Source organism: Phalacrocorax carbo, chromosome 18, assembly GCF_963921805.1.
Source record: "Phalacrocorax carbo chromosome 18, bPhaCar2.1, whole genome shotgun sequence".
Lineage (NCBI taxonomy): Eukaryota > Metazoa > Chordata > Aves > Suliformes > Phalacrocoracidae > Phalacrocorax > Phalacrocorax carbo.
The window spans coordinates 1,723,509-1,738,978 of record NC_087530.1 but is presented as its reverse complement, the minus strand read 5'-3'; the positions used below and the strand labels follow the sequence as shown (position 1 = coordinate 1,738,978).

General features: G+C 43.3%; 1 protein-coding gene across 5 annotated transcripts in view; it reads left to right on the top strand.

Annotated features, from left to right (window-relative positions):
- The window catches only part of LHX2 (LIM homeobox 2), a 50,527-nt gene extending 35,638 nt beyond the window's left edge, over positions 1-14,889 (top strand). For all 5 annotated transcript variants that reach the window (XM_064468585.1, XM_064468584.1, XM_064468583.1 and 2 more), the window contains exons 4-5: positions 6,619-6,824; positions 14,092-14,889. In XM_064468585.1, coding sequence (XP_064324655.1) covers positions 6,619-6,824; positions 14,092-14,379 — 494 coding nt within the window. In that variant the 3' untranslated portion in view covers positions 14,380-14,889. The remainder of the gene's footprint in view (positions 1-6,618; positions 6,825-14,091) is intronic.
- The last annotated feature ends 581 nt before the right edge of the window (positions 14,890-15,470 follow it).

The window sequence follows — 15,470 nt, the reverse complement described above, 5'->3', positions numbered from 1 at the left end:
GATGAGGCTGCGCGTGTTTTGCGCCTAAAGACAATGCAACAACGGCGACGAAATTGAGTGGTTTGCGCTGAAAATGGCAGGGAGAAAAGGCGCATCTCTCCCTGGCAAACGCACCGCCGGAGCAAAATTGCCGGTTATTATTGGTTTAACTAATTGCTGAATAATTTGGAAATAGCACAAAAATCGGTAGTAGTCCCAGTGGCGGAGGTTGACGAGAGGTGTTTGTAGTGTTCTCACGAGGCACAGCTGAGCTTTAAAACATACATAAAACACGCATCTCGCCCGTTTAAAAACGTCTCCTTTTGAGGGGGATTAGATTTTAATTGTCCTTCCGCTGTCTCCCTGTGCAGGGCAGATGTTCAGATTCAAAGGACCTGTAAACTGAACCAGCGGCATCTGTCCGGGTGGGAGCAGAGCCTGAGAAAGCCTTGCTGCTCCCTGCCTTCCCAAATAATCCCTCCTTAACTGGGGTTTTTAGAATTCGTTTTCAAAATAATCGCCCTCAGATTTTTTTGTCTTTTAATTTTTGTTTAGAGCCTGTAACTGAAGCTTAAGAGATCTTCCTTAAGGAACCTTTGGCTTCTTTGCTTAAACTATTTAGCTACTTAACTATTTACTAAACCATTAATCGACTAATTTATACGATGAGAAGTGCCATTGATCTTGGAAATCAGACCAGGTTGCCCGTTGATGTAAAATTTCAAACTAGTAAATTATTGCAAAGCCTTCGATTTTGCGCCCTTTAAAGGGAAACCGTTTAAAAGCGGGTTAGTTTCTCTCTTTATTTTTCATGGAGATTGTCATTTCCTTCTCAGAACCGCACCATAGTGTCCTCCGAGGGGATCCGTTGTGGTAATTTGTGTAGAACACTTTGTGTAAATAAATCTGCACCCGGAGGTGGTGGGAAAAGGGGGACCCGTGAATTTAGGCAGGGCTGAGACTGGGATGATTTCGTAAACTGCACCAAACACTCATCTGCGACCGAATTGGACTGACTTTCTTTTTTCTTCCCTACTTAAACTGGGCTCCGTTTGCACGGGGGTGATGGGTTTTAGATGTGGATGGAGCCTGACAAGTGGAAAATAGCTTAGAAGGATGCTGAAACTTCAAAAAGATTTTTTTTTTTAAAGTATGTTCCTGTGATCGTAATTTCTTCTTTCACTTGTTGGAATGGAGTTTGATGTTTTTTTTTTTTAGGTCAGTAAATCAATGGCTGAAAGCTTGCTGAACACAGAAGCACCTGTAAAGAATTCTGAATACTCCCTTTGTGAATTAGATTCCAAACCTCCCACAGCCTGCTCTGGTTTATCCGTTTGTATCTCGCCTGTCTTTAACACGAGGACACTAAAATATCCTCGAAAACGACAGACGCGTTGCGCAGACTCGGGGCGCCGCGAGCTGATGAAACGCCCGCAGCCTGCGCCCGGCGAAGGTACGGAGGAAGGCTTCCTTCCTCGGCTGGCGGCGGCTCACCGTGGCTCGGTGAGAAGGGGACTAAACACCGAGACGGACAGACGCCCGCGGGGGGCGGGCTGAGGGGTGGGGTTGCCGGGGGACCGGAGGCTGCTGGGGCGCCGGCCCCGCTGCACGGGTCCCTGTCACCCCCCTGTCACCCCCGCCTCGGCAAAGCGCCGGGACCCTTTGGAGCTGACCCTCCGAGGCGGCTTTGTCAAAAGTTTGTTTGTGGGTTTGTGGTTTTGGGGTTTTTTTGGGGGTTTTTTGTTTGTTTGTTTGGTGGTTTTATTTCCTCCCCTGGCAAAAACGGGGAGAAGCCCGGAAACTTCTGAGGAGCGAATTTCTCCTCTCCTCATTTCCCCTAGGACTAAAGGCTCAGAATAAGCTTTCCTGTGACTACAGTGGCAGAGCGAGCGAACAGGAGTCGCAGTTTAAAAACGGATGTCTTGCAACGCTTTCCTAAGGAAAAATTAGAGTCCCCTCCTTTCCCCCCTCCTCCTGCTTCTCTCCCTCCTCCTTCTCTTCTCCCCCCTCCGAGGCCGTCACCCCTCGGGCTCCCCGGGGCGCGGCGGCTCCAACCCTTCCCCGGGGCGCTGGGGCTGGGGTCGGGGCCGGGGCCGGCGGAGGGGCTGGGGCTGGGGCTGGGGTCGGGGCAGGGCGCCGCCACTTTCCCTCCCCGAAGGGCGAGCGGCCCCGGGAGCGCTCCCCCCCGGCCCGGGCTGCTGCCGTGGGGCAGGGCCGGGGTCCCGCGGGGTGCGGAGCGGAGCCGGCCCGGCCCCCTCCCCCGGCCCGGCGGGGAGCCCGGCTCGCCCGGGGCTGCCCGGGTTAATCGCGGCGCTCGGGGAATTACCGCGCCCTCGCACCGGCTATTCAGCACCATTCAATTGGCTTAATTGAGGGGAAAAACCCTCGGCGGCGGGTCCCTCCCGCCCGGCCCGGGGCCCGGGGCGGCCCCGCTCCGCTCCGCAGCCTTTGTTCGGCCCGGCCCGGCAGCAGCCCCGGAGGCAGCGGCCCTGCTGTCCGAGGCGGCTGAGGGACGACGGAGGATTGCTAATCCCAGCTCCTCTCTCGCGGCCTTGTGATGCTCAGCTTGGAAGACAGTCTCTCCTTAAGACAGGTTTTATCTCCCTCTTCCTAGAAACACCTCTTGAAACGTCGAGGTTGAGGCAGCGCGTTCTGCGTCTGTGGCCCCACAGGCTTGGCGGGGGTGCCCTCCTTTCAGCGCTGCCCGGAGCCTCAGGCACAGAGAGGGGTGCTTTGCTTGCTCCGAGTGCCACAGTTTCCTCCCTTTTAATCCCAGTTGTGGTAAGGAGTTCAGGCGCCTGCCTTCTCCAAGTGTTTTCTTCTCCCACCAAGGAGAAAGACTCAACCTCTGTTCCTGTCCCAAGCACTGTTCTGAGGGCTCTGTCTCACTTTTGTCCCCTTCAAGGACGTGGGTACCACAAAGTCCTTTACATGCCTCTGCCAGACAGCACATAAGGCTGCACCCCTGCCTAGTCTAGTTAGTCACAAGTTCCCTCTCCAGGCAGCAGAAGGTTAAAACACCCCCTTGACTCTCATTACAGAAGGGAAGGGGTGTACGTTCCTGAGCCACTGAATATGGAGAGCTGATGCGTGCACCAAATGTGGCTCTTGTTTCATCGTTCTTTCAGAATCAGGATTAGTTTGCTTTCTTTCTGGGTAATTTAACATGTCAAACACAAGCTACTATGAACAAAAATTTCCCCAAAGGAAATTCCTCTTTCCCATCTTCTTCATCTGCCGTACGCTTAGCGACCTACTAACTACGAAGCGCACGCTTTCCCCCAAATCCTGACATGTGGGGGGATCTAGTGATCTGAGTGTGAAGCTGTGCTCCCAAGCTGGCTTCTTCAAATAGCGTTTGTCACAAAGATGACAGCACATCCTGCCTTACGCTCACGTCGCTGGTTTTAGAGACAGCATTATGCATTCTTCTGTAGAGGCTATTTTGGTCACCGATATCAAAATATAACATTTTAATCTTAGTTTCTAGTGATGCTCTCTGTGGACATCACCATCTTGTGGCCGAGCGGACGCTTGTGTCGTGGTGCTAATGGAGGAGGCTGTAGGAGCTGGTGAGACCAGCCGAAGGACAGGAGGGCAACGGCCTGGATGCGGGGACTGGGGGAAAGGCGCAAGGGCCTTAGAAATGTTCTAGGGTCAAAAAAGAGACTTGGCACCACTTCAGAACTTGTTTTATCACAAAGTAGGAACGAAACATTAGTGAATTTAAGATTCCTGTATTTGACTGGAATTTTACCGATTGTATTTCTGAACTCCCTGCAGAAGCCCTAGATACTGTAGTTGAAGGGAAGTCTTATGTACAGATAGTTCAACAGTTCCTTTGGGAGATGCACAGGGACACGAAGGAACAGGGAAGAAGGGCCTGAAAAACAGAGGGTTGCGTGAGGAGCATGTACGGTGTTAGTCTTACGCCATGATGCCTTTTGCAGAAACTCCTCAGCTCTTAAAATCTCTGTGTGCTTACACCCTTGGCCTGTTCAGTATCGCTGCAACGCCCATAGACGTTTCAGATTGTGAGAGATGCATATAATATTAGACCTAATATAATAGACTTTTGAAGATGGTGCCAAGTACCACAACCAAATGCGAGGGGGGAATTGGCACTAACTAGGAATATTTATGTCATATCGGGTGGTGCTCGGGGGTACCCAAACCACTTGTGCAAGACAACGAGCAGCAGATGCCCTTGTGCACTTTCAAAATCTGTTCTGTAACTTTATGGAAAAGGACAAGAGTTAGCCAGTCTTAAATGGTACAGATTTACTGTCATTTTAATATTGTTTTTATTTAGTAGACAAGGAGGTAAAATGACTGGAAATTCAAAGAGTAAATAGTTTGTTGTCCTGTTGGGGCTCGATGAAAAGCTGATACCTCATTCCATTCTGGGAGGGTTTAGAATCACTTTTATTTCCTTGGATCCTGGATGCATCTCATTCTCTACGGAACAGGTCAGAATCCAACTGCTTGCAGCCCTAGGGTTGGTTTTGTTGCATGTTAACATGAACAGACCTCCGTCCTTCAGACAGATATTTTGATGCATTTCCTCCTAAGTCTCTGCCTTGTTATTTCTGGGAGGGTTTGAAAGCATTTAGGATAACACACAGCGGTCTTTTCCATTACTAATATCTCAGATTCTGTGAGTACATTTTTAACCCAACTACTGCTTGGTTCTACGTCTCCATAATAGAATTTGCTATGAGCAAGATCGTTCCAGTTATTGATCAGTTTTCTTTACAGCAGGAATTGTAGCTATGAAGGAGACTGGAGCACATGGGATGACCCCAGTTTGGCAGCTGGATCTCAGTTCTTAAACCAGAAAAAAGATTTTGCTACATTCCACCCAGCTCCATTAATCCTGCATTTTTACTATCTCATTTTATGCATCTTATACCTTTCAAATTCAGGTGCTTCCAGTCTTTCCACGCCACAGGAAAACAAGCAGGAATGCTGCTTATTGCTAGGATTTGGCATAAGATACTTAGGTCTGGAAAGGATTTATACAAACGTACGCACATGCACGCACACAGACGTACACATTTATATATACAGTACAATTTTTTTAAGCTGTTTTTTAAATTAGGAGTACAGAAACACACAGAAAAGTTGGAGGTTTCAGACACTTTCTGTGCATCTATTAAACAAATGTGCTTTTGGTCTTAAAGCTGAATTTTCGCAGGCCTTGCTCTGTGTTGTGCTGCCTCTTTGTAGAAGTTTTTGAAAAGCTGCAGTTTGCAGAGCAGCTACCGTACATGCTGCGAAACTGCTGCTTATAGAACCTGTCCGCGTTGTCACTCCTGAGTATGTGCATTTTATGTATATTTTTTAAAACTCTTTTTAATGCACACCTTTCAGAATTTGTATGTTTTCCACAGGGCTGAAAACCTCTGATGGGTAGCATGAATTTAAAGAAAGGCTATAAAGACACATCTATGGGATCTACTCAATTGTACTGAGCCAGCAATAATGGACAATTGAAAACAAATCTGTTTACGAGTTTAAGAAATTCACCAATAAGTCACATTTTTAAAACACTTTTCTTTTTCCTAATTTTTTTTGCCTGCAACATAGAAGAGAGATACTAGTGATTTTTCATTACTTTTAACATAAAACTTGTAGGAAATTAAAAGGGAGTTGTAGATATTGCAACGGAAAAAGTAAATTGATGACAGTTAGGCAGAACTAATTTTCAGTCATATCCCTGATTTTTTTTTTTTAGTGGGTTTAAGCTTGGTCCTTAATGTTATTTTAAGAGTTTTTCTGTGGTTTACCGTATGCACAAATAAATGAAAAACTACTTTTGGTCTCTGAGATTATTTTGCTTGGCATTCAACATCTGATACTACTTGATAATTATTACAATGTTCCTTGCTCATAGACCTCCTTTATAGGCTTTACAGTTAATTTATGCAAATGTATCAGTGTCATTCAGTGATTTCAGAAGGGTGTAACAGAACCGATCATTCAAACTAGTATTTGCAAATACTTTTTTAGAAAAGGAAATGTAAACATATAAATAATTAAAAAGATACTTTTCATTTGGTGTGACAGGGATACCTTGTATTAACAGCTTTATTTCTTTAGCTGGTCAAATTATAGTCATAATTTGCTGTCTGGTACCCACAAACTTTATTTCTTTTATAGTGTTTCATTTAATGGTCTCTCTTGTACTCTACAGGGTTTAGTTTGAGGGAGGAAATAATTATAATTTTAACTGGTCCGTTCTATTGAGATTTAAGTGGACTCTATCGTGCAGCTTTCTTTGTACGTTACAACGCAATTTATAGTGATACAAAGTACATTAAAACACTTTACAGAGTTGAGGACAGCTACTGTCCTACCAGGAGAGAGCGGAGGAAAGGCTGCGTGGGGATGGAGGGAAGGAAAAAGGAAACAGACATGGCATTTTAAAAGCCATAAAGAGGCAGGTGAGGGTCCTTGCAGGCTGGTTATTGTAAGGGAAAATAGGAGATGCAGAAATGGAGGGGAAGGCAAGTAGGATTTGTACCAGCACAATACATGCCGTGGTATGTTAGTTTAATTGCTGCACTCGGATGAACTGCAAACAATGTTGGTCACGGAGCAATAGATTTACACGCCTTTTCCTCTTGTTGCCTTAAGCTTTAAGCTGCAATGAAAACGATGGTGACCACCTGGATAGAGACCAGCAATACCCCAGCAATCAAAAAACAAAGCGTATGAGGACATCGTTCAAACACCACCAGTTGCGGACAATGAAGTCATACTTTGCTATTAACCACAATCCTGATGCCAAGGACTTGAAACAGCTAGCTCAGAAAACGGGCCTGACCAAAAGAGTTCTTCAGGTAAGAAGAGCAGTCTTTTATCTTGAACCGTAAATAAAATACCAGTTTTATATTTGAAATGCCATGGGTGTTGCTGATTTTCATGGTTTTCTTAATCATTCATATCTTCTGTGAGACCTCACTTAAATCCTAGAAAATATGAGGAAAGTTATTTCTTTCCAGCTTCCCAAAAGTAGATCACCTGGGTTATAAATTTTAATGACAGTTGTGAAGGTTTGGGGCCTGCTTGTTTCCCTGTAGTCAGTTAATTCTGGTGCATGCTTTAGCTTCCAATCTGCTGTAAAAGTGACTTCCTTCAGTTAGTGTGTTCACTGCAAATAAAGCGCTCTTAATTTAGAAATTACTGTGAATGTTTACCTTGATAAGACATTAATCGGCAGTTTGAATTTATTTTATCAGGGCAAGGAGGAAGGATATCTTTTCTGTCATAACTGGAGTGGACATAAGTTTAATTTTCCAAAGATTAATTTTTTATTCATACTTTAGTAACTTAGAATGAAAGGAGATTACATTTTAAAAGTCCTTTTTCCTCTGAAAGCTGGATTTTTCTGGCTTCCAGGACATACACTCTGTTTGAACTATTATGGGAAGCAAAGGTGAGAATGTTAGTTGATTCAGCTCCATTTTCATTTAGAGTTCTGATTCAAGAGTCAGTTTTAATGGGCCCTTATCCAAACAGCTATACCTAGATAGAAATTTGGGCATATAGGAGCCATGGCATTCCAGGAGCTATAGCTGAAATTCTTAAAAGGGTCTTAATTGCAGAAAAATGGTTTGTGAGCTTCCCAGAGACAGGCAGGACTCAGAGGCAGACTCCTGGGAAAGTGTCGTGCACAGCTCTCGCCGATTCATAGGCAAGTGAGGGCAGTAGAGAAAAGTATTGAGTTAAAACTGAATTCACTGGAGAGATTCTGGACCTTACAGTATTAATACCTAACAGAAGAAGGAATAAAGGTTTTGCAGGCTTACCAGTAAAAACTACTAATGGAAACCCATATGTCGTTACTTCTCTTGGCTCCCTCCTCCATAGTTGGATTTTTTTGGTGGCTTTATGGGGCTGATTTGCGGTGGAGGAACAGATTCCTCCAACACAGCTAGCGCACATCCTAACGCTTGATGGAGCGTCTCTCACAGCAGCTCTCCTTTATCCGTGCACATAGGCAAAATAATTTACTTCATTTTTCTATCCTTATTTTGACACTTTTTTGTTTTACACTCAGAGTTCGGACACTTCAGTAGCATCTGTTCTGTCCATTACAGTGCACTCACACGTGAGTTATCTGAGAAATTTCACATAGTGCATTAAGAAATGAGAGCAGTGTCTAGAAAGCGTCTTTCTCTCGATCATCTTTCCGTTCTCTTTCCTCACTCCACACCAACTTTGACTTCTGTCCTCCTCTTCTCTTTTCACCTAGTGTGTCTTCCCTTCCATCTTTTTTTTCCACATCATTGTCTCTGTTTCTTCCTTCCTTTTCAGAGTGTATTTCCTTGTCTCCAGAATCGGACTGTCTCTACCACACCTCACTCCCTTTTTCAGTTTCTTCATTGCTTCCTGTCTCCATCTCAAACATACTGCAGCTTGCAGTTTTAGGGTGCTTAGTGGTTCCTCTTTTTTGCCACAATCCCTTACAATTCCACTAAACTTTTTTTCACCATTTTGGTAATTGGTGTTTAAATTCCTTTACTTTCACAGTTAAATACTCCTTTACATCTGGGTTCCTTTAGCTGAAGAGTGGCGTGAGGTAACAGTTGGTGGAGAGGATTGCACCCAGAGGATGATGCTGTTGGAGGCACTTCAAGAAAATTACTTGGAGAGATACTTTGTCTCATATCACTTGAGTTTTCCTGTGTTACGAGCACACTCTACTCCATGCTCTTTTGAACTTTTTGTTTGAAAATTAATTTGGGCCATGAAAAAACAAACTTGTTTCCTGGATTGTAGAAGTTTGCGCCCGATTGCTTTACCTCTAACCTGTGAGAGGCAATTTTTCAAACACTGAAGTTCACCTATATGTGTTTCAGGGTTGCTCTTGCTGGGGAAAACTCTTCATGATATTGGTTACTGAGATGGTAACTTGTTAATTATTTTGAGCCAGAAAGGTTGGCATTCCATCTGTGTCATTTATTGAACATGAAGTAATTCACTGACACTATTGATCTAAACAAGCATCATTAGTATTAGTCTGCCTTACGCACCGAAGGCACGTGGACTCCCAGACGTACAGGCACACTTGTCAGTAGCAAGAAATCTTCCACATTCCCCATGTTGTTATGAGGCGTGTGTGTAAGCTGTTGTATTTTCTGTATGTTCAGATCTCGGTTCAGTTGATGAAGGATTGTGGCTCTTTGTATATCATCAACAGAATATATTTTCATAGAAAATAACAAGGCAGCAGATCAGGAGAAACAGATTCTCTTGTTCTGAAACGCAGTGGAGCTCCTGGGGATTTAGGAAACAGCTATAGTGCCGTTGCTACATAGGCAGTCCCACATAACACATAACTAAGGTGCTTGTTTGTAGATGAGTGGAGAATATGGCCATATTCTTAATGATCTGTGATATCGGATTTGGAAGACCTGACTTCTGTCTTTGTGGCTTTGTAATGCAGACTGTTCTCCATAGGTAGTGACATTAGGATCACAGTAAACCCGTTTATATTTTTAACCCCTGTTTTTATTTATTTTCATTCCAGTTTATCTTTATATTTGCAATTTAATCTATACACTTCTCGTACTGCAGCTGGGGAGCGCAAGCTCGTTACTGTAAGCTATCATTCATAATTAAAGTGACCAGCTAATTGTGAGCTAACTAACTGGCGTAAATATTCCTCTTTGGGGAATTGGCCTTTCTTTTTATGAGTTTAAAAAGGGAAGGTGGGAGTAGATAGCCCTGAGATGATGTGGCTTGCTAGCTATAGGTATGCACCTCTTCTCTCCCCAGGAGTCTGGAATATGATTATCCATGGCTAAAGCAGTTTAGGAACATGAAGTGTTATTTTTCAGTGGGTGTCTTGTACACTGCTTAGTCTTTCTTGAATCGCTCCCCAGTAAAGTTGCTGTGAAAACTCTTCAAAGATGGGTTTGGAATGCATTTGGACTTTGCTAATTCAGTTTTCACAACCGTGTGTGGGTACCCTGCGCTACCTTTCAGTGAGGACTTGCTTTAGGACAACTTACTGCAGACTCTCTACTGAGCCTCCATTCATAAAATACCCCATAGTTCCCCTTTAACTGTGCCTTTAGTAATTACGACAGAGTGATCAGTATGTGCGTGCGATGAGCAGACGGAGTTTGCTTTGTGGTGCAACATCCTTTTTAGTTTTGTTTCTCCACTTACTAGCTAGTAAAATACAGTAAAGCCAAACGTCCCCAGGTAGCTGCGTGAATGAGCAAAACTGCGTTTAAAAATTTGTTTCTAGCACAAGCTATTCCTACAACTAATATGTAGCAGTGCAACAAGGGAGGTGTTACAAACAGGAAAGTAAAAGTTATCTAAGGTGATTAGATGTTCTCATTCACTGCAGTATCTGAATTCTTTACAAGACTTGGTGTATTTTTCAATACTTCCCAATGATATGGAGATGTTATTTAATTCCTGTTTTACTTGATGGAGACAAAAGGTTAGCGGTATAGATCACTGAAGAGATAGTATAACCTTTTAACCACAGTAGCTATTATTCTGCCTAGCTGCTGATTGTCCAGCTACAGGCATCCAGCTCCGCCAACTAGAATGGGGTAGCGTCAATGGTGGGTCTTGCAGCTGCTCTTGTTTTCCAGTGGAAGTTTTGGGCCCTATTTTCCCCTTTGATTTGAAATAGCTCAACATTATAATGACACTGTTGGACAGAAAACCACTAAATACTTCCCAACGATTTTGTTTATTCCTCAGTACTGAAGACCAGATTCCTAATTGTGTAATTGATGTGAGATAATTCCTTCTGGAACAATTCTTCAGTTATGTATGTTTGGGTTATTATTTCTTTACCTTACCGTAGTACTGTTACAGGTGCAGGGCCTGAATTGCCAACGTGAGCATACAGCGCTACTGCCCTTATGCATGGGCAGCCCTGACTTGCCAGCTCTTACACGCTGCTTTGCACAGCTGTAAGTAACTACACGGGGCAGTAGGGAAGCAGGCCTGCATTCCTGCAGCTCACAAAACAGTAACTATTTCACTACTCTTCAACAGGAAGCCTTTGCAGAATACTTTCATATCTTAAGCGCATACCAGAATATCCCTATTGTCATAATTATGTTATCCCTTTCCATCATGAGATGAGGTACTTTCAGTATTTCAGTTAGCAAATACCTAGATGCCTTTTCAGTAATCACATGCATACTTATTACTGGACAATTTTAAGGAGCTTTATAACCACTAGCTGATTAACCCTGACAATATCTCAGTGAGGAAGAAAGTGAAAGTAGTCATGCAATCTCTATTTTTGAATGCTTAGAAGATTGTGAAATATTTTTTATGTCTAACATGAATTACCGCTATTAAAGAGAGAATGAACCATCTTGTATGTGTGGCTCCTGAAAGCAGCATTAGTGGTCATTGGTAAGGGCATCTAAGCCACAGGTTTTCATATTTAATGGCAGATAAAGGGGAACACGTAAGCACCACTAATCTTGCTCGCTTTTCTTTACATACTAGAGGTTTCAGATCACAAACACAAACAATACAGTAGTCTCTCTCGCCCCACTAAGGTTAAGGAGCAGTTGGACTTTTAGGAACAATGTAAATGAACGAAATAGTTATGGTGTGTTCCACAGATTTACATACTTCAAGCAAGACAATTGTTTTGTGAATAAGCCAGGAAATGTTACTCCTATTAGGGGCTACTGCATATATAAATATGTATATTTTTAATGAACGTAAGTGGGAAATTATGCAGAAATATGTGTGGATACAGCTGGACTAGGTTTTGTTTTAATTATTACGTAACCATGGTACACATACCTATCAACAGTCTCTAAACTTCCATTTCACCTTCATGTGTATTATCCTTTTTACAATTCCTAGAAGGTATATTAAAAAAAGAAAACTAATTTACTTTGTAGGACAAATATAAATTATCTCTTACTGAAAGGTAAAAAATCCCATAAATGTTCAAACTGCCCTTTTTTTACCATTCCTGACTAGCTGGCGCTTGAGACTTTGTGGCTTAAATGACCAGAACAAACTGATTTGCTTCGCTTGCGTCCCCTGCACATGAGGCTCCTCGCCTTGCTCAGAACCACGTGCACACACTTCCATGCCTCCCTTCTTGCGTGGCTCTGAATGAACAGTCGTACGAGAGGACACTGGTCATGAACGTGTCAGGCAAAAATATCACATCGGGTTTTGCCTGCTTTTGCCCACATTGCTGCCCTTTAACAGGCTTACCACTATAATGGACTATAAAATCATGAGTATATTTTTGCCAGTGCTAGTTTAGGAGATTATTGTTTTCTTGTCATACATGAAACTGATACACAGCCCTCAAACTAAGTGTTTTAATAAAGGGAATGCCAACATCAACTGGTTTAAAATACTGAGCTTTCAGGAACAAGGACCTGTAGGGACGTGATTTATGCACGGCCCATGAATGCAGCTCCCATGGCCACTGCTAGAATTTGTGCCTGAGGATTATTTCCTCATCGCATTCCTTGGAGAGAGTGCGAGAGAGAGGGTACGCACCTTAAAGACGCTTGGCTGGGGGCGAATGCTTTCCAGAGAAAAAGTAAGAGCGATAGGGGGAATTTGGGTCTGGACCACCCGTAGATGAGAAGAAAAACAGAGGAAAAACAGCTGAGACACGTTCATGAGTTCTAACTGCGGCGGGCAAGCTGAGAGTGCAAAGAGAACACCTTACAGGACTGCTCGTATTTACAAATCGCTCCTCTGTTCGCGGTCTGGCTTAAAGCGGATCCTACGGCAGGGCCATGCTGTTTCAGAGGTAGAGGTCAGAATTTCTGTTCAGGTTGGTGTGGCCTTGTGAGCTCCACGCACTCAGCTCCCCGGTGCAGGCCGCAGAGGAGAAATCTGATGGAGATACTGTATGGCTGTGCAGATCCTTTCACTCGCTCGGTTCCTTTCTCCGACAGATACAGAGATGACGAGGCTTGTTGCATCTGGAACGGAAAGGCCCGGTCCTGTTCCTTAGATCAGGTCAACGTGAGGACAGTAGGATCAGGATTGAGTCCATGTAATGATGACAGAAGGCCTTCTGATAAATAAGCACAGTGAAATTTCAGCTAGTTTGTGGCAGTAAAATCACCTGGAATCAGCATATATCAGGTTGAACACAGGGTATTTAATGACATTTTCAAATTTACTCGAAGTAATATACTGTACCTAGGTTTCATGCAAGGCTCACAAACACATTTTTTAAAAAATCTATTTTCAAACAGGCCAGAAAAATATTTTATCTTTAAACAAATGCTGCAGACAGTGGAGAGCTTTATTAACTCGGACATAAACACTGAAATTTAACTGGGAAGGATGAAGTCATAGCTTTCATCCTTCGCTCATAAATAATAACCAAATAATGCAAGAAGTAGCAACTTTGGAAAAATCTCTATATGTGGATTTAATTTCTACTGAATGTCAGTTTTTAATGCAATGTGGACCTTTAATATCATTCAAGCCTATTTTCCCGACATCACGCCAGTACTGAAAACATTTGAAAAAGGAGGCTGGCATAGGCGAAGGGAGCTGCGGCTTTTGAGAAAGAAGAGTAAGAAAGAGGGACAGTCCTTTTAGAAAAGCGAAGGCGCTGCTGACCCTGAGGCATGGGAGAGTTCCTGGGAGAGCTCTCGGGGTACAGAAAGGCAGGGTGCTGTGGTCTGTGCCACTTGCTGCTCATGATGGGGGACGGACTCGAGGTACGAGGGTGCCGAAACTCGTTACTTTATGTTTGTCAGATGCTTGATGTCTGCCTCATCCAGGCAAATACTTCTGGGATTGAGAGCAGTCGAGGATTCGTGCAGGCTGCCAAAATTCTAAGCATCTTTATACACAGCCTGCACAGAAAGGGTTCCCCCCTCCATCCTTCATCCACTCCCGTCCCAGGCAGACTGTTTTTACAGGATTGCAGGAGGGGGAAAGAGGAATGCTTTACAGGTGTGCAGAGGACACTTGTCATGCCTGGGGCTGCTTTTCTAACATGTTACCAGTAAAAAACTTCTTCCGCAGTTCAAATGTTGGTGAATTTGTGAGAATGCTTTTGCTTTTTTAAACACTGCACCTCTTTAAATGCTACCCTGTTATATTAAACTATTTCAGGTTTGGTTTCAAAATGCTCGAGCCAAATTCAGACGGAACCTCTTACGTCAAGAAAACACAGGGGTGGATAAGACTTCAGACTCAACACTCCAAGCAGGGACCCCATCAGGTCCTGCCTCAGAAATATCCAATGCCTCCATGAGTCCATCCAGCACTCCCACTACTTTAACGGACTTGACTAACCCTACAATGCCTACTGTGACATCTGTCTTGACGTCAGTGCCCGGAAGTCTTGAGGTTCATGAATCTCGAAGTCCTTCACAGACGACTCTTACAAATCTTTTCTGATGACTCTTTCTTAATAATTTCTTTAAAAAAGAAATTATTCTTAGTTGAAATTCCAAGTGTATTTTAATAGAGGCTTTGAGCAACTGACTAACCACAATTAGGATCTCTCCTAAAAAACAGAAGGAAATGTAGTGTTCTGGTATTACGGAGTATGGACTGAAGAATAACTTGGAAGATCTATTGCAACACAACATTTGTGTAACTGTACAGTTTTGTGGACTGAGCAAGGGAAACAGCAATTAATTTAAGTTGGCTAAAGCTTCTGTATTTTCAAAGACTGCCATGTGCCTTATATACTGTTTTATCTACATTCTTTGGATTCCATGTCCACTTCTCTCTTTTCCTCTCTGTATATTTATGACCAGGGCAAAAATGTTAAGAGTTTGTTACTTTGAATAGTCCTAAGCCTTTCATTGGTTGCTTTGTTGTTTTAGAATTTTAAGGTCGAAGCCTGTTCGAATACCAGAATTTGTAAAATCTAACCAGTAATAAAACCACTTATGGAAACTACTTGGTAATGGCTGCAGTTACATTTAACATTAGTGATTGTATTTAAAAGGATTAGAAAACTGCACTTCAAACACAGTATCTGCCTAGGAGAAACTCTAAATATGATGTGGACATTCCTCCTGTTCCTGAAGTACGTATGGGTGAGAAATCCAGCTTGTACAACGGTCTAGGTATCCTCATTATAGAGAAATAATGGTTAGTTGCAGGTAGAAATTATCAGATCGTGTTAAAATTCAGACAGACAAACTATACCTAATTTTGCTGCGTGAAGGAAACCTGACTTCAGCTAGCGTTTATGGAAACAGCCTTGCTTTTGTGCAAGAGACGCCTTGTCCCGTTTCATGGAGGGGGCAAGCGGGTACCCGACAGCTGTGTGCCCGCAGCCAGTCCATCAGAGTCCATCACTTACCCAGGGCACTGGGTAATATTTTCCCCAGGAAAAAGACGGGAGAATTTCAGGTTATTTTACAACACTGGGGAGCAAAGTCAAGGCAAAATAGTGTTTTATGAAGTCACAGCCTTACATTTTTTTGTTACACTCTGAAGGAATAAAAAGCCAAGGCAGAATATGATACTATGGA